The following is a 20,079-nucleotide window of genomic DNA, read 5'->3' as shown; positions in this document are numbered from 1 at the left end:
TAAGCTATTGTACAAATTAAATTCAAATGCACAGAGCTTTGTATAATGCATACCTCAAATATATTTAGACTTCTCTCTATGGCTTACACTGTAAAGTCTATGGGAATGAAAAAGAAAACAACCTTATTATTTTAGGGATTTCCAATGTGGAGATTTGTAGATTCAGACACAAACGCAGGGATACTGTGCAGCAGGGCTCACGCCCCAGCCTCACTCTACTGTAGAAAAGCCGGAGGGAGGATAATTGAAAGTCGACGGAAGAAACAGCAAAGCCAAGTAATAATAACTCTAGCAAGCCAAAGAGGAAATGAAGAGAGGCTTCATCTTTAGAACGGACAGTACAGGACGGGCTGCAGCACTGAATGTCATTATACTGACTGACTGCTGACAGGCAGTCCATTACCCAAGATGCACAGAGGACGAGGCCAAACCTCGCACTGACAGGAAATGCAACTGGGAAGCCGGAGATCGCTGGGAGAGGTGACATCAAAGGAAAAACTAAATTGGGTTGTGATTGTTGTTTACGCATGAGCCGGTTCTTTTGTTGCCGTGTACGCATTTTAATTCTGGAGTCTCAGACTGACATGCAGGACTTACTGACCTGGGAAATAAAGGAGAGGACAATGTGAGGGTTGACAGTCAGTGGACACTGCAGTCTATCTGATCAGTGTTGATGTACAGCTGAAGTGATGTCATCTCTAAAGTGAGTGGCAGCCGTTTGGCCTTGACGACTGCTTTACATTTTATTAAGCCAGAATGAAAGATTGAGTTTTTGCAGAGCAGCATGCCGTCCATTCATAGACAACATTTTATTAAGACAAAAACAATTCATGTCATTAGAACTGCAGCGATATTTGGATTAAATCATGATATTTTTTTGCATCGTGTTCAACTCAGGTGACACCAGAGTCCATATTGGAGGAAGCTACTGTAGCTTATTAGCTGTGCTGCACCCACCATCCGGTTTTATAAAAGCCTGTTCTGTCTGAGTCTGAGTATAAAGTGCTCCACTAGAGAGAAATGTAATTTTGCAGTGAGAATTTCCTCCTGTGCTCACAATCGCCTCATCTCTGGTCAGTTTTTAGCTCTAGCTCTTCGAATACGAGGCTAATCACAGTGTCAACACACAGCTTTGAATTGCTCAGTAAGGCTCCTTTATCCTGGCTAGGTGTATAATATGAACTCTTACAGCCAAGATTTCATTTTTTATAGAAGAACAGGTTTCTCATTTCAATTGCCTCTTGTAATTACCAAGCCAAACATAACTCAATTTCCTATTATGCTACAAAATAGAGACAGTGAGTGAAATCATTACATGGGAACAAAGCTGTCACATGGATAGTCTCAATATGAAGGTAAGAAGAATGAATCTACACATCAGTTCTCACCCATCACTACTGTGAAATTTGCAGCATTATATTATGCATGCTGTTAAATCATCAAAACCACATTTTCCTGGTTTGCTCTGCAGCTGAAAGACAAGGTAACACACACTGGGGTAAATATAATTTCTGTTGCTCGGGCTGGAAACTAGAGAGCAAGATGAATGAGGGTTACAAAGTTGAGGCTGTTTCCAGCTGTGCAGCGCCATTAAATTTTGTTTGTGCTTTGCAAAGTGATGCATGTGCCTCGCTTTTTCTGCTGTGATCGACTTCTCTTTCAAACTACTACACAGACATTTCAGCTCTCATTATGTCTGCATCACTCCTGGAAACAATGTCACATTAAACACTGGAATGACACATTCACTCCACCAGTCGAACTGCATACTTCACAGTATAATGAGCTTTACAAAGTTCCTGTCATTAGGTTAAATGCTAAAATATATGACTTTAAGTAGTTTAAGTTAAGGTGATGAGTATCTAGATGCAAATATCTGCAGTTATCCCTCCTTCAACATCTCTCAGTTTGTACACTCTTGTACACACCTCGTGTGCCCAAAATAACCTGTGGCACTGACATGAAATCGCTTACGGAAAAACTAATTTGCATGCCAGTGTGCAAACGTGCATAAATGTCACCAAGTCAGCAGGCAAAACACAATTTTCATCATCTAATAAATTTACTCAAGCAGTTCTGACTGTGCCTCTGGTTTACACCTGCTGGCCACAAGCAGTAGACTTGAACCTCTTGGAAACTGCTGCAAATTCTGGAAAACTAAACAAAAAAAACAAACTCTTCCACTCTGTAATGAAGGCCATGAATCACAGTTAAAGACAGAAAATAACAACCTCAGTTTGCTAAGAATGAAAGCTAAGTGTAGGTGTTTAAGCCTTCACACTTAAATTGCGTTATTTTACCAACCACCACTTTATTCTGTCCCAATTTTGCAGTTGTTGGAGCTGGAGTTAACATTATTGATATCTGAAGGACAATGCTGCCACATTTTCCATGTTTTAGTCCCTTTTGCTACAAATCAAATATACCTGCAACCATTTTTCAAAGCAAACTTTGATTTTTGAATGTGCTCTCCTACAGTTCCTTCTTGGCAGCCATTGATTTCCATTCATTTCAGTACAGCATGTAAAACAACTCACAGAAACTTGAGAAAAGTCTGACACACATCACCATAGAAACAGCGTCTCTTGTCAACCATGTATCACATCAAAGTTACGTTATTGTTGTATGGTAATTGCATTGTAAGTGCATTGTAAGTGATTATCAACAATTAATGCTACGATAATGTGCAAAAGTTAAGCTGCTGTTAATTGTGATGGATTACTTTCTTTAGAAACAGCCAGCAGTAACTGATTTGAAGTAAATTGGCTAAAATATAAGAAAACACTGCAATGGTCCATTAAGATGAATTAACTAGAAGAAAAAAACATCAGCGGAGTAAATGGAAAAAGTGTGAACTTCACAGCGATGCCAATGGTGTTATCAATAGATGCCCAAGTGCAAAAAACCTGTCATGACTGCCTGCTACGTGGGTACAAGCTAATAACGTGATGTCGGGCTGTAGTGGATAGTAGGGTGTCAAATGCTCTCCAGGTGCAAATTTTCACACTGCTGCTATGATATTATTGTGTGGCTTCTGAGGGCGATGTGTGAGGGCGGACTATAAATTCCTCAGTTAGAACTGTGAAAGAGTGTCTGCTTGATCTGGGATCCAAAAAATTACAATGGTACAAATGTAGGCTTTTTTTTCCTAAAGGAAACATTAATACATGCATGGGCGATGAAGATGAATACATTAGTGATGGTTTTTGAGTGGTAGCACATACAGTACAGTATGTCCTCTATGTTCTGTTATCTGGAAGAAGGTTAAATCAGCATGAGTAAACCTGAACTGTGTGCACAGATGTTTCCTAGCAACCAATTTACTATTATTATTACTGGAGTCGTTACTTGCTAGTTTTAATGATGCACCCTGATTGAATAAATCACCAGTTTGAAACTAGATTCAAGCTTAGCTATGGATTAATGAATAGATGGTGCAAAAAACACTTTTAGGATAAAGTGGAACGCCAATCCAAGGCAGGCTTTATCCCCCAACATCAGCACCCGACTTCTCTGATGCTGTTGTGGCTGAATAGAAGCAAATCCCTGCAGCCAGGTACTGAAAGCTTCTCCAGAGGAGTGGAGATTAATACTCTTGATTTGGAATTGAATCCTATATGGGTATAATATTTGGGTGTCCACTTGTTGTGTATATAGCTATCCTTAATCTTTAATTTTTTTCTGTCCAATATCTTTCTGAGCTGTATGCCAGAGACCGATGCATGGGATTAAGGCAGGAGAAGCTACCTGTGCCACGTGACCACAGGGTCAGGAGATCCAGAGGTGATGCAAGTAAAGGTGACTGATTCCTGGTAGTCAGCTGTGGCATTGAAGGACTGCTGGGACACTGACAGCACTGGAGGGACTGCGGACACAAAGACAGAGCAGAGAATAACACAATCAGACAGGAATGACTAAAAGCTATATCTTACTAAAATTAATGTGAGTCTTTATGAAACCAGATAGTGGAGACTAGCCTTTTCCAATACAATACATTGGCCTTGTAAGTGGCCTGTAAGCAGTCACTGAAAATGCTACTTCTGTTGGTAATCCAATGGGGATTTCAAGTAACATTTTGACCCAGCTTTGGTAAAAACACAAAGGAGCTGAACACATTGATGTGAAACCATAATACTATTGTCAGATTCAGAAATGCCCGGCTAAATCTATAGAAACAATGGCGGGACAGAAAATGTGTTTCAACATCAAACACGACTGCACCATCTATGAAACCCAGCACTTTCTTTTGTGAGTAAACTATTGAACCACTGTCAAATGCTTGAGCTCCAGCCAATGCTCATTTTGTTGTGGCAGATCTCTGCAGTGTCAAAATTAGAAGCGGTACGTCTCTGTGATTTTAAGGTTAGTGGTTTCAAAGACTTGCAAATACAAACTGAAAGAGCTTGTGCTTACTCTATTTTCTTCATGACAACAATTTGCATTAATTCTATCAATTAATTAAATGTTGTGCGTACTATATTACACTTTTATATTAAATCTCATGTCCACACTAAATATTCTGTCATTAGACACAAATAATGTGATGCAGACAAACAACAGCTTACTTTTTATGATTTTTATGGTGGTAGATACATATGGTTGGAACATACACTGTGCAGATAAGTGCAGTATGTCTTAATCTTCTACGAGCACTGGTAACAAACAACAGAGTATGCTGATAGCTGTCAGGAACCTGTCCCTGCCATCCAGGACTGTCATCTTGTCATTCAGTAAAAGGGGAGCAGAGCGAGTGCAGGCTCAGTCTTTTCTCTGTTTGCCTTTGCTGTGACACGGGGATGACAGCTTTATGGCACAAGCATGTTTATCAGGCATCTCAGTCCATTTCTCAAGCCTGTACTTAGGTTGTACTTCTGCTCCCACTATAACTGATCTGCCGTGGCCTTGTCCAGTCTCACGGCATGATGAGACATGTTTGGAGCAGCTTATTGGAGCTCTGGAGCGTTTACTCCTTGGCTGGCTTGGTGAGAACAACGACAAAGAAGTGCTTCCACCTGAACACCTGAGGCTGAACGTGTGGGCCGGCAGCGACACATCAACAAAACACAGACTCACAAAAGTTCAGTCAGGAGGACTATCTCTTTCTCCACGTCCTCTAAGTTCCAGGCACATTTCCCACCATCTCTGAACTCCACCAGCTCATTCTCGTCTTCATCCAATCACAACCTGACACGCTCGCTTTTAGCCAATCGTTTGTAAGCTGTCAACCTTTAAAAGTGTTCTCTCTCTGCTGCCATTCAGCTGTCATTTCAACCTTGAGCTCCATTCATCACCACCATCTACAGTGTCCTGGCTTCAGGGGGAAGTCTAGGATCACTTCCCATGGTGGTCTACTTCCTGCTGGGGTCTCAGCTCCAGAGTCTGTTCCTCTTGTTCACAATAACTTTCTTACATCAAACTCTCAATTTGCCTTTTATTTCTCTCAAAAGTCTCTTCTGATTTAATAGTTTGGTCCAATGCTCATACTAAGCTACATTTCTAATGGAGGGGTGAGTGACAGGGAGAAAATCCTTTATCGAGGTATTTGTAATTTTATATCACAATATTGATACCAAGATAACAGAATGAACCTTCTGACCCAGCACATGCCTGGGTCCTCAGCCTGAGTCTGGCCCATATACTTACAAATCTGGGCTGAGTGTGGCTGTTTCCTCCGACACTGACTGACAGATGGAAGATTTTCAGAGGGTGAACCAAAGTTAGTCCAGTTGTGGAAGTATTATCTTACTATCATGCTATATATGGGCCAAGTTCGGGCCTTGGTACCAGCCGTTTACTGGGCCAGAGGAAAAAAAGTGTGTGGCTTGTTATGGGCTGGATTTGTTTTGTTCTCTGAATATAGACTGTGATAAAATAAGCATACATGGATGTCTGTTTTAGGCTAAATCAGAAAATTAAAGACCTTACAAATGAAAACACTTCATCACAATGGTGCAAAAACAATTAAAAAAAAAACCTATGACAGAAAAAAGCCACATAAGACAGTCCTCCTGATCCACCTAATAATTTGCATAATGACATCTAATTTTAACACGGGCAGAAGCTAGATAATGAGAATGCTTATAAATACCCGGCGTAATTGCAAAGGCCTGTGATCAGATGTTATTACAGAGATTATGTATCTGGATACAGATCATGTGTTAATACAAGGTGTAAATGATGTGTAAAGTGAAATTGCCACCTCTCTAATGCCTCTTTCTGCAACACATACAGTTTACATGAGGCATCTAAAGTATCTTCATTTTTTTACGCAAGTCTCATTTACAATTCAGCTGCTTAATCTCTTTAAGATGAAGATTAATTTAATATTAACATAACATCAACTCAGCCCACACAGAGTTATGAGCGCTAATATGTATGTGTTGTTGTAACTGGCAGCTGCACAGTCATATTATCCTGGCTTCATTTGATTTCCTCTGATTAAACACAAAGGGCTGAAAGGTATTGAAGGTCACTCTGTGGGAAGACTACGCTGAATTCTTTTACATTCCAAAACTGTAAACAGCCCTCGTTTTTTTGTGTGGGAGTTATTGAGAATTAATGAATTGAATTTGTGAGCGATGTCACCGGGAGGACACTTGTTCAACACAAAGCTAAAAACAACTTGATGAAAGATGGAAATTAAATATGACAGGTGGCTTAAAGTCTCATTAAAATGCTGTTTTTGATGAAAAAGAAGTCGGGGAGTTGTGAAGGATGAAAAAAAGACATTTAACATTTTGGGATAACAAATAGGGAACCCTAATCAAAACAAAGCATCACCGCAGATACCTAATGAACCAAAACACTGCAGTGTGCTGGAGTTTTTCTTAAAAGATCAATTACACTTACAGAAACAGTGTGTATTTCTGTGGAAATGAATAAGACCTCATGGTGCCTATTTATCATTTAGTTATTGTTATGTGCTAAAAAAATGAATGAATCAACAAACAACAGGAAAAAAAGGCCTGAGAGAGACACACATCAAGGCACAGGAAGCTTCTCAGGGATAAAAATGGCCAAAGCAACAATCAAACACTGTGAGCCCTTTCCAATAGTACTGACTCCGCAAATGAGAGGGGCAAGCATCTGCCTGACATGATAACCATTGATTTCCACACCAATAGATCTCCATTCTCCAGCGTCCCTCTCTTCCTATGCGATGCACTCCCACATCATTGGGCCTTGTTGAAACAGCGCTGTTAATGAGACACACTGCCAAGCAGAAAGACTTCAAAAGAGCAAATCAGCAACAGGGTTTAAGCGTCCAAAAGGAATCTGGCAAGCTTTATGAATTCTTCATGTATTAGTCATATCCTTGAAACTTCAGAAGCCTGGTGGAGATAATGTGATGTTTACAGAAGTCCCCACGAGCGTGAACGCACGCTGCGAACATATTTCAAGATACAAACTCGCTTGGGCCGATTTAAAAGCATCAGTGTGGAGCTGGAGGACCTGTTTTCTGTTAAGCGCTAATGGGCTTCAATGACGTGAGGACCACCCGTGTTTAGAAGTCATGAAATGATTTTGGTAAATGTCATAGCGGTATTACACCTACTAGAACTTGAGCAAGTGAGTGTTTTCTTTTTGTTCTTGGTAAATGTCGTAACAGTATTACACCTGTGTTTTCTTTTGTGGAGCGCAAAATTAAGGATTTGTTTTGCATTCTAGATGAGCACTGGAATCGGACCAGCTCTGAACATAACATAGAAGACTGTCATTGCAAAAAAAAAAAAAATAAATAAATAAAAAAAAATCTAAGAAATCTTGAAGGACACAGCCGGTAGTTTCCACTGACAGCTGAACAGGGGAAAATTGCGGGTCTCATGTGTGAGTGAGTGAACCAACAATTACGAGGATGTGTCAGGGAAGGATACCAGTGAAATCAGGAAGTTATTTCCTTTTTGTATCACTGTGAGTTGCCATAGAAACAAGTACTGTAGCTGGAGGGTCATCCAAATGGAGAGGAGAGAGATCTTTGATACTGGTAAAAGGAAAACATCAGGATGTATTGAAGGGTGCAGAATGGGAAGGTTGGGATACGCGAGCCATAGATAGAGAGCGTAGGAGTTATAATCTCCAGCATATTTAATGATCAATCCAAACTGCTTTTCATTAAAGCAGTAGTTCAACATTCTCTGAAATGCGCATATGTACACCTATCTATGCCTTCATGTACAAGGAGCCAGCAGCTAGTTATCTTAGCTTAGCCTAGTATGAAAACAACGAGAGAAACACCTACCAGCACCTCTGAAGCACAATTAACGTGTTATTCCTCATTTGTTTAGGTGCTTGAAGGTGGCCAGCTGACCAATCATGCCCCCCCCCCAAACCGATGGGGCTCAAATTATTGTACAATAGCGCTTGTAACCTTAAACGCTTATTGAAAGCATGAGCAGAGCTAAATTATATTTGCACATCAACTAATTATGTCAGGTTTCCATTCCAGTTAGAGTAATTGGAAACCATTTGTTACATTTCCTATCAAATCCTTGTTTTTTAGCTTGTTTCTCAACACTGTGTTGACACAGTTGCTGAAAAGCTTTCATGACTTGTCTGTCATAACTTCTAAAATCAGTTCCTGAAATGTTCTGCATTCTTCTACACACTGAGCTGTTTTGGCCTCTGGTTGATTAGCCATTCAGTGGGTGGTCGTCTCGATGCGCCATCATCCTCATGTACAGTCCGCTTTGATGATACAGTGGAAACTGGGGGCTGCAGTGGGTCAGCAGAGCTTCATTCCCCGCATGCTTATGGGCAAGAAAGCACTCTTTTATCAACTGAGCCATGAATATTTATGACTTCATGGGGAGAGAAGTATGCAGTTGCAGCTATGGCAGCTCTGCTTTCAGACAAAATGTTGCTCTGCATGGCTGGTTAAAGCAGCGTCTGTTAACAAGTTGCTGAAGTAGTCAGAACCGACACATCCGCCGACTCGCCGTGTCTAAAGAACAGCCTGGCATATCACTGCTACAAGCTCAATATAACTCTGTGGAACGCCCAGCTCAGAAATGGTTTATCAAGTTCAATTGTCATTGACAAGAAAAATTAATCATAAAGAAACTTCAGCCTTCAATCAACTCAGCTGGAAATTAGCTGTGCGGTTACCAATTCAGACACACAATTTTCAATTTTATACAGGGATTTTAGAAAATAACATCTGACTCCAATGATTCAAGAGGCAGCCCTTCACCTTTGCTAACACATAAAATTAATAAATGAAACAATCAAAGCTATTGTCAGACACATTTTTTTTCAAATGTTAAAACAAAATACTCATTAACTGGAGACCTCTCTGGCACAGGTTTCACACAGAGCTGAAAACTTTTCTGACTGAACAACACTTCTGATTGTGTCCTTAAAACAAAGTTGGCTCAGTGACTGAGGTCCACCTGAAGACTTTAAAACATTGTATTAAAACATACAATAACTGGCTTCATCGATTTGTTAAAGGAAGTAGCTTTTGGTCAGTAAAGCTTTGTATCTAAGCTTTCTGCTGGACATTCATCAGTTTCATAGAATGGAAATACCTGAACCTGAGTTCCCAGAGAAACAATGACACAAGCATTAAGAGGATAATCATATGGATACACAGATACACACTACTTTATTCTGAGGGTTTACAAGCCATAAGGTACCACTGTCCTGAAGTAAGGTGAAACTTGAGGATACAGTGCAGAGATTTTGCTACTGCAGCAGCAAACTGTAATAAACAGCAAATAAAAAAAGAGACCTCAGAAAGCAGTCAAAGTAAATTTGTGTAGAGGTGTTCAGATGCAGCTCACTCCCTGCTGGCTGTCACTGCTGCTGTATGGACAAGAATCAATGTCCAGTCTGGTTTTGGCACAAAGGAGCGCTCTAAGCGCTTTATGTTCAACCTCAGGTAATGAGGTGGAGCCTGCAGATGCTCAGTTTAGTTCTCATCCTTTCTTCTTTATTCTTCCTCCAGGGGTCTTCAGATAGAGAAAGACAGAGACAGCTTTTTCCATCAGTTTGTTTATCTTACCTCACTGCCATATCCCAAGGCGCCACAGAAGAGACCAGTTCACTGTCCACAGCTGATTGATGAAACATGTAGTGGACAGTCTGTAGCGCTCATTGACATACCTGAACCTCCTAGCAATCTACACTATCTCTGTCCAATTGTGTTCAGGGCCTCTGTGTTGTTTTGCCAAGCCCAGGTTGTTGTCGATACAGTATATTCACTGGTAACCCCTGTGGCTTCCTTATCCTTTGGAAATCCTTTGCTGAGATGGTTCTCCTCGCTCCACCTTGCCATTGCAATTGCAAACCATAGAAAGGGAGTAATCCAGGGGAATTCTGGAAGTGATATAGGCCTTAAATATAAAGTTGGTGGTGTAGAGAGCAAACAAGATTAAAGTACATTATCAGAGTAAGGAGAGAATAACACCTCTAGCTTGAGGGCAGGAAACCGAAATGTTGAACGGATTCTCATGGGGTTGCGTATACAAATGACTAAGCCTATAGGCTAGCACATACATGGCTCTCCTGAACTTTACAGGCCTCAGTGCACTGAAAACAACTCCATGGGAAAGAAACTGGTGCCACTAGCTTGTTATATATCTGTGCCTATAAGTGTCCTTTCCATCTCGGTCACCTTCACACCAGCTCTGTGTTCTCTCTTTTAGGCCAGAGGCTTAAATAAAGGTTCCTCTGGACCATGGGATAAGTGCTGACATCAGAGGTAAATTCCCAGTAAACTTCCACATTTGATGGTAGGCAAAGTGATTTAAGTAAGTACGCTGTCTGCTCTTTGGTGCTGGGCAGGTAAGGATTACCTTTCTGAAAGAAAAAGTCTGGAAATAATGCTGATGAGAGCTGTGAGAATGAACCAAAAACTGCAGTTTCAATGGGGTGCCACAGTGCTCTGTATTAGACCCACTTTAATTCACTAATATATGTGTCAAAACGCGACCGATGCAAATTTTCATTTCATGCTGATGACTCTGTTATATTCTGCTGTGCTCCAACTCTTGTACAGACAGTTGAATATTTGCAGTGTTGAACAAAACTCTGCATTCTCAGAACTCCTTAGTGCTTTCTCTCCAAGAAGCCTGTATGGAAATTGGAAAAAAGGCTTTTGTGTATTCTGTCCCGACAGCCTGGAGCGCGCTGCAGAAGGAAATGCTTTTACACTAAATCCAAAATGAAAGAAGAAGAAGTCATTCATTGTTTAACATACCTGGTTGTGGTAGGTAGTGGTTGTGGATCTAACGCTTTCTCTCTTGAAATGTGAATTCCACAAATATTTTTAGTTCTTTTTAATTTCTTCTCCTTTCCTTTCTGTAATTATGTTTTTATGAAGGCTGCTGCCTTTCTGAGATGGATCTCCATTGAAAAAGAGACTCTTCATCTCAATGGAACTTTTCCTGCTTAATTAAATCGATAAATACTTGTCTATGGTTTCATTACTATGACCAATGCCTTTCATATTAGTCATGTAACCTGTTGTTAAAATAAAAAATTTTGATTATAGCAGCTTTAAGATCTCATAGCACAGTAACACATATCCCTTAGCCTGGTGCTATCATATTAGATAAACTCATTAGTTTCAGAGTTTTAGTTTCCTCTATGAACTTTACATATTTCATTAGAACCAAGCGGTGTTGCTACAAATCAGATTTTGTCTCCTTCAGGCTCAGCTTAGGGCACATCTAAGTGTGTGAGTCTTTAGGGAGGAACAGAATGAGTCTCCTTGAGGCAAAGTGAAGTTCACTTTCAAGGTTCTCCTTCTGGGTGTGGCTCCCTCAGAGAGCGTGCTCCACTCAGGATGCACTGCAAAGTGCTCTGCAGACTGTCCTATCGTAGCACCACATGGCAAGTGTCGTGTTGCTGCAATAATAGGTTGTGCCTCATTGAGCAGGCTTATTAGATCTTCCTCAGAAGTGAAGTAAGTGGTGTGCTAAATTGATTGCAATTCATAGTTTTTGGGCAGAGGGCTGCTCTGATATTACATTAGGTAGAAGAGAATTACATAGGCAGAGACAATATTGCAGCTATTCAACCGTTACAAGACGCTTGTGGCCTTAGTGAAATCATATTTCAATCACTTCATCAGTCTCAGGTGACTCATTTTAAATGAGGACAAATGAGAAAATTAAAATAACATTCTTCGATTTTTGGGCCATGGAGCCCAAAGCCATTACTAATTGAAAATTTTAATCAAACAAAAGGATAAAGAGACTTTTAAAAAAAAATCATGCCAATGATAGCAGAAAGACCAGAGCTGCTGAAAGTGTGCCAGTGATGAATAAATGGAGCCGAATCTGTCAAAGCTGACAACTCTGTTCTGAGGCTACGACTGGAGGTCTGCACAGCAGTAGCTGCTGTTTCTCATTCACTCGACATTAACACATGTAAACAAGCTCTGAAATGGGCTCAACAGCACTTAAGTGATAGATAGATAGATAGATAGATAGATAGATAGATAGATAGATAGATAGATAGATAGAGAGATAGATAGATAGATGACTTTATTCATCCCCGAAGGGAAATTAGGTTGTCATAGCAGTCCGGTGTATTTGAATACAAAAATACAATAGAATAAAATACTGAGGTAGAAAAAATAGAAATAAAAATACGGAATGGAAGAAGGACAGTAGGTGATCATCAACAAACTGACAGCGCAGGTTTTGAGGCTGTATACTGTGTGTGTCTTCATATTTAGTGATAACAGAAACTAGCAGTTGAAAGAAAAAAAGAAGTTCCTTTCAAGTTAATAAATGATTGCTATTTAATCAAAGGTGAAGAATCTGACATTGATTTATTTCTATTTTCTTTTGCAATCACTGCTGCAAAGCAAAGCTGCTCCTGTGTCCATTGAGATGAACCAACCCTGCTGGTTTATTGCATTTTAACCTTGGGCACCTGCAACACAGGCTCCAGAATAAAAAGAATGAGTGGTGTTTAGTTCTAAAAACAACAACAGCAGCAGCAGCAACATGAAAACTTGTGTATGCAGAAGAAATTGAATCCCTAACGCATGCTAATCTGTTGACACTGTGTGAAGAAGAGCACGTGTCTGCTTGGAATCTAAATGGATGCTGCTGTTTTGTGTGATTTGCATAGCTTCTATTAAAGGCCTTCAGTTCTCAGCTGGGTTTGGAGGTTTTGGTTTGTATTCAGGCAGTGATGTGGAAACCACATTGGTCACTAAACAGCAACAAATGTTCTACAGTATGTAATTTTAAGATATTTAATTTCATTCTTGTTGTGTACCTCACAACATTAACCCCTCTACTGTAGAGATGCAAGAATGTAGCATCTGTAATATCACCCAGTATTTCTGAAGGTCCATTATGTTTGTGAAAATGAAACACAGGTTTAACACTCGATTTGTCAATTTCTGTAGTCATGAAATCCAAGTAAAAGAAAAGGGTAGAGGCCTGAGGTGAGACATACTGTCCCTGTCGGGTCATATCTCCACTGTAGGTCACACAAACATGCCATTAAACATACCTCAGTTTTAAGATTTTATATCTTCTGTGTGAAACAAAAAATCTACAAAAAGCAAGAAAAAAAATTTATGCAGGAAAACATCAGTTTGAAGGGTTCTGGATGTGTTTCCCTTCAAGTTACAGTTTCGAATATTTGAAATTAACTTAAACATCAAACTCCAAAATCCTCGAACTAATTAAACTAAACACTAACTAACTAAACACTATAAGGGTTATTTAGGACTTATGAAAGGCACAGAGGCTACAAATTAATAACAGAGAGCCTGTGCTACAGGAGTCTGACAGGATACAGTATTACTTAAGCCTGACCTGCACTAAAAAGTTTGGCCCCTGACTTTGCTTTAATTGAATTCATCATCATAGCCACAAATTTTCAAGCAATGACTCAAAACGTAACTCACCGTTGACCACCACCGCAATGTCAACAAAATCGATCTCGCCACGGGCCTCTACGCTGGCCTCACAGCGGTACACGCCCTCGTCAGCCTTGGTCACCTGATGGATCTGTAGGTTGTTGTTTGGCAGCATCTGGAACTTGCCTTCACAGCACAGGCGAAGAGGACGGACAGACAGAAAGCCAGGAGAGGACAGAAGGAGAGAGCGGGAGAGGAGGAAACGACACAACAACAATAGTGTACGACAGAGAGAGAAGCGAGATAAGAAAGTTAGGAAAACAGCAGGAGAAAATTGCCATTGCTGCTCTTCAATCGTTAGACTGTCAATCTTCAGTTCAGCACATTTACCTGATAAAGTCCACACAGATAAACACTCTCGCAATTACAGTTCCAAATAGTCCCCACTCTCTCCCATTGTGGCTACTGTGAGATTGGCCAGGAATGATGAGGCCTCTATCTCATTTCTCTCAAGCAAAGATATTTATAACCATGCATCGTAATTAGAGTGAAATGATTAAAGGAAAAAAAAAAAAAAAAAAAAGACGTCTTCTCCATGTTTCATCATTACCGTTCAAATGATGATTTGAATTTCAATTAAAAAATGTGACAGATTCAAGGGGTCACTCTTTCTAATCAGTGCTCGGGCATACATTTTGTCTGGAAGGAGGATGGGGAAGTGGTGTAGAGACTTGTAAATCAGAGAGGAGGAGAAGAGGAAATAATGAATCCTAGTCTTACTATTGCACCTGCCTTCTATCAGGACAGAATATTACTGAAAGTGAATCTGTCCTCTGAGTGTCTTTCTATCTCTGTCTTTTTTCTTTGGCAAATTAAGGAGACCACCCTCCTGATATTTAATATTATTTAAGTAACTGAAAGGGTGGGATTACAGAGAAGTGCTTTAGAAATGATATACATCAGCTTGCAGGAGACAGAGGATTGGCAATATGATTGTACAGGTTGAGCTAGCAGTAGTGAAAACAGTAAAAACAGCAATTTTGAGGTGTTTTTCAAAAGGTGCAGGGCACTGGTCTGCACTTCATCTCATGGGAGGCAGCATCTTCCAGTGTCACCATCCAGCTGCTCTGTAATCCATCCTCACAGTCACTTGTTAACATGGTTTCTGTCCAAGTCCTACGCCTCCTCCAGGGCTGATGCTGTTTCTATTCATAGAATTTGATATCCTTGTCTTATTGTGAATCCACACAAAAGAAGGAAATAGCATTTCCTAGAGAAAATTATTTTTGGCTTTAGCCTATCTGTTAAATGAGAGAGAGAATTGGGTACATTGAGACACATGAGAATTTTCTCTCTCAATAATCAAGTGCATTTGGCAGGTTTACCTTCAAACTGTAATTCTTCTGAGAGCGCTGCTTACTTTGACTAAACATTACTAAACATTTATTAGAATCATAATATACTACTAAATCAATCAAGATCAGTTACACAGTAAAGCAGTGTCTTGTAAAGTTACTATATCCAGTACTTAATACTTACAATAATAATTATTTTACAAAAGTCACTCTTTGAAACTTTTTTCTTCAGTAACTTCAAATAATCATAACTATATAAACAATTTTAAAAAAATAAAATAAAATAACAGATGCAAATGGAAGCATGACATCAGCATTTTCCAGCCCAGTCTATTCAAATAGAAGCAAAGCAAAATAGGAAAAAGTCTAAAATAAAATCACATTTTTATTTATTACACAGTTTCCTAACAGAGATACCTAAGGACAGATTTACCCCCAAAACTTTAACTTCAGTTGTTCCTTCTTTAGTCATGAATAGTTAATGTTACAGAGAAATACTGCAGTTTTCAGGGGCTTTGATCCTCAAAAAACTTCATCTGTCCTTCTATTTTCTTAACTGTTTTTCCCCTTCAGACCTTTTGTTTCAAAGGTACCCTGTTCCCTGTCCTTATGTGCATTGTCGTGTCTTGTGAATGAGATAAAAAAGAATGGGGAATCTTAAAAGCATTGCTGCAAAAACTCTACAGGGTAACTCTATGACTTTGATACAAGCCCCACTTGACGTTTTTCAATAAAAGAAACTAATTAGAACAGTAATAGAGATAAAAAGTTAAAAACAAACAAAAAAAAAGGTTTTAAATGCACAGTATGTAACTTCTGCTGCTGTGGGTCTCTCACTCAAAATAATAATGAAACACTGCGTTGGGTGAATAATAATAAATATTTAAATTATCCCCCAATGTATTCACCTCTCAAATAAAGTAAAAAATGAAGAAAACAATAACAGTATTCAGAGTGAAGAAAAATTAATTTCATAGTGAAAGAAGGTCATGAAAACTTACTGTGGTGCTCCTCAGTGATTTCCTTATCCTGGTAGTACCACACCACCACGGGCACTGGTGAACTGATGACATTACACACCACCTCCGCCGTCTCGCCATGGCGGAACTCCTGCGTTGACTGAACATCCTGAAACGTCAGCTTCTCTGTAACATCAAACAAGATGGAGATTGAACACCTTTTTTTTCCCCGCCCATCTGAGTATTCAGAGCAGACAATGTATTGCAAGTCTGAACATCAAAAGGAAAATAATAAAAAAAATAATTAAATGGTGTGCTCGTACTGTCCTGTTAACTATGACTGTTTTGAGGCAGAATTTAGGATTAGAGGTTTGGAAAAGTTATTTTCAAATCCATTTTCTGTCTGTTTTCATCCCTTAAGTTATGTTTGCTAGTTTTGTTGATATAAAAAAAAAAAAAATTCACTTGCCTGAAATAAATATTGGGTTCAGAAATAGACCTGTTTGGTAGCACTACTGCTGAAATTAAGGTATTAAACTTGTGGTGCACAATTAGGTTTAATTTCACTTGCATTTCATACATGGCCCATGTTTACTCCTCCTTTTGGGTGTAGTTTGGTTATCATGTCACTAAAACAATGCTAACAATCATGCTACCTGCTACGAGAGGCTGTACCCTGGCACTTCAGCATGAATATCTTTACATGTCATTTCAAGGCTATCCATCCAATTTTTTCTGAGCTACAGACTACATTATTAAGCACTGTCATGTGATGTCATGCTCTGGGGTTCAGAAACATTACGTCTGGAATTCTTTATGTACCTGGAAACTGGCACATGAGGAACAATGTGTGCATTGGAAATGGATGTGTAGCATTCGCTCACAAAATCAAATAAAACAAAAGCTAATTCCTGCTTTGACTGTTTTCTGGGACACAGATAAGGCGATTCTGATGAAACACCACAGGAGACAGAAGGATGGTCATTTTACTTGCTGCCAATCATACCCATAAAAAAAAAAAAAAAAAAAAAAGGAAGTGAGCAGGGATATTCTGCAGCCGCTCTGTTTGCAGAATTAGACAAGAACACAGGCGGCCTTTGATTCCCTCTATCTTGGCTTCAGGAGCGCTTCAGTAGCTGATTCCACTGCATGCCAGTTTGAAGCTGTGTCCTCCCTCTTGACAAACATTTGGTGTTTGACAAATCGCTTTTATGAGGACACTGTTCTTGGACCAGCACTTCTTCGAACCCTGCTCTCGTTCAGACAGCCGGCTTTGATGTGCGCCGGGTCTGGCACCGGAACCGCCTGCAACCACCTGCTATCATCTATGTGCTGTATTGTGAAGGTGTGAATAAATCAACGACAGCTCCCGTATCAGTCCCTTCCGTTAGCGAGGCTTCAGCATTAGCATTTCACTGTGTGATTTATGCCAGGCTGCTCCCTAAAATGAGCTTTCTCTCCCCGACTGCACCCCCCGACTTTGAACGTGCCTGGCATCTCAGTGTCTTCATTAACTTCAAGGATGCCTTTGCATGTTTTGTCACTCACTCTGTTGGTTTCTTAACAATCCCCCCATGTGTTCTTCTTTTTATTTCCAAAATCTTTTGCTCTTTCATTCCCTTTGTCTTTCTCTCTCAGGTTCCACCATTCTGGTGTCACCTGTTCCTCCTGTTTGTATCCATTTCCTGTCTCTTTTGTAGTCACACTGCTCTACAAGAGAATCAGTAAGGGAAACAACCTCTCCAGAGCGCCACTCTACTGCACATTTGACACTGGTGAATTGAGAATATATTCAGTAGCTACTCCAGAGTGTCTCTTCCACCGTTTGCCTACACATCACTGCAAGGATAACTGTCTGATCCGTTGACAAGCCAATTTCCCTGGACCGCTCTCAAATGGGATGCAGATTTGTTCCTTTACTGTCCAACTTTGCTGGTTTTTGGAAAACTGGCTTATGCAGCATTATTGCTTTGTCCATTAATAAACTGAGATGAAATGAAATGAAATGAAAGAAGCTGGCTCAGGCATTGTACTGGCTTACTTTAACATGAATTTCCTGTCAACTCATCTGGCTGCTAAACCATAGGAGTTCATTTAAAGCAATTTTGGATTTTGTCATCAGTTAAGTTTCCATCCAGGTAAAACTACTAAAACTTCTGTGTAGAAGAGCAAGGGCTTTATCTTTGAACAAGACTGAGTGTACACAAGTTTACTCAAACCCATGACTATGAACTTCATGGTGGTGCTAGAGGATCACAGAAGTCATTAGAGTTCATCCTCTGAACGTTAATGTCGATACAAAATTTTCATAATTGCCAATACACCAAGTAAAATATGAGATATTTCATATCAAATGAGATATTGGGGATCATCTATATCATTATAAGATTCATCCTCAGGGCACCATGAATGTCTGTATAAGACTTCATGGCAGTCCATCCAGAAGATCGCAACAATGTCAGAAGAGGAAAAGCCAGAGGATCATTAAGGGGGGTTGGATTCATCCTCTGGTGATGATGAATGTCTGACACATTTCGTGGCAGTCCATCAACAAGTTGCTGAAATATTTTAGTCAAGACCGAAGTCTGGACTGACTGATGCTGCCATTGCTAAAGCCATGCTGCTAGCATGAAAAAACACTGTGACAGCAGCTTTTGTGTATTTGAATGAAGTCCATCAAAGTCCAAGCCCCTTGTTTTGGATTCAGAACTGCTCTCCAACGCCGTGTAGCATGATTATAATAGGCCATCATAGAGATGTCAGCAACCACTGAGAGGATGTCAACACTTTCTCGCCAACAGGTCATGAATTTCATGTACAACATGTTGTAGCGCGCAGGCTCGTGCACTGCCTGAGGAGTCCTTGCTGTGCACTGGCAGAATGGCTGGCTCGAGCTTTAGGCAGATTTTCATCCACATGCTGCTCATGCAATCTACACCAAGAGCCCTCAGTGAGTGACGCCCAGTTACCATGGAAACAATGTTTTTTTGGGAGCTGGTTATGCAGTGAATGGGGTGAGAGCTGAGTGGTGGCAGGTGTGATTGAGGCTGTGATGTCTCCCCTAATGATTTGTGGGGAAAGGATGAAAAAGGTTCCAGAGTGTGTGCACATATAATTGAGTGTGTGTGTGTCTCTGGGAATCAAATCCCTGTACCGAGACGTTTCCTCCAATTAAACTTAGGGAAGACTCCCAGTGTATCTGGGTATTTGGGTTACGCACATCTCAGAATTCACTTGGCTCTTATGTAATCCTTTTGTGAGTGTTCCTTTTGCATGCATTATAATGTTAATCCACATTCTGTCACTGTGCTACCTGTGAACAGAAGGTGTTGTGAGTATTGGGGAAAGGTGCTCCAACAAAGACTTCAGAAATAAGACTAATCTGGGTTGTATGTGAAAGTAAACAAGCCGTCATCACTGCAGTGGCATCTCATTTTTAAACGTTTGCACATTGTGATATCTGTGGAGAACTTTGGCCTGTACAACCTGTCACATAAAGTGGTCAAACACCACTGAAGTAAAGGTTATAATCCTAAACCCTTTAATAAAATTTTGTGCAGCTGGACACTAAATCATGTATTACATCTCATTCCTGTGCAAGAAATTACTGATTGCTTGTTTGTCACCAAATAACCAAAAAATTCCCTCATGCTGGCTGATTTAATTATAATACTGAACTTTAGCATCCACATTGTTGCAGTCTGTTTAATTCAGTTCCATCTAACTCATATTATTTATCCTTGTAAAGGCAACTGCAGTGTCAGGAAAAAAAATTACTTTAATGTTTTCTTTTCCCAAAGCCGGTGTTATGACTAGTTTCAAACTGGTGTTTTGGGACTGAATGACTCAGTTTAGGACCACATTCATCTTTCAAAGGGAGCTATTGCTAACTGTTGTGACCTCAGTAATGGTGGTGTCGCTGGACACAAAATTCAAT

At 40.0% G+C, this 20,079-nt stretch overlaps 1 protein-coding gene across 5 annotated transcripts in view; it reads right to left on the bottom strand.

Moving 5' to 3' along the window:
- LOC139609422 (neural cell adhesion molecule 2-like) overlaps positions 1–20,079 on the bottom strand; it is a 370,355-nt gene that overhangs the window by 50,747 nt on the left and 299,529 nt on the right. For all 5 annotated transcript variants that reach the window (XM_071463965.1, XM_071463960.1, XM_071463959.1 and 2 more), the window contains 3 exons: positions 16,185–16,328; positions 13,877–14,014; positions 3,748–3,865 (listed from right to left, as the gene is read on the bottom strand). In XM_071463965.1, the coding sequence (XP_071320066.1) occupies positions 3,748–3,865; positions 13,877–14,014; positions 16,185–16,328 (400 nt within the window). The remainder of the gene's footprint in view (positions 1–3,747; positions 3,866–13,876; positions 14,015–16,184; positions 16,329–20,079) is intronic.

This window comes from Trachinotus anak, unplaced genomic scaffold, assembly GCF_046630095.1.
Source record: "Trachinotus anak isolate AG129_WGS33_773 ecotype Australia unplaced genomic scaffold, CSIRO_AGI_Tana_v1 ptg000026l, whole genome shotgun sequence".
In the NCBI taxonomy this organism is placed as follows: Eukaryota; Metazoa; Chordata; class Actinopteri; order Carangiformes; family Carangidae; genus Trachinotus; species Trachinotus anak.
This window is presented reverse-complemented; position numbering and strand designations above follow the sequence as displayed.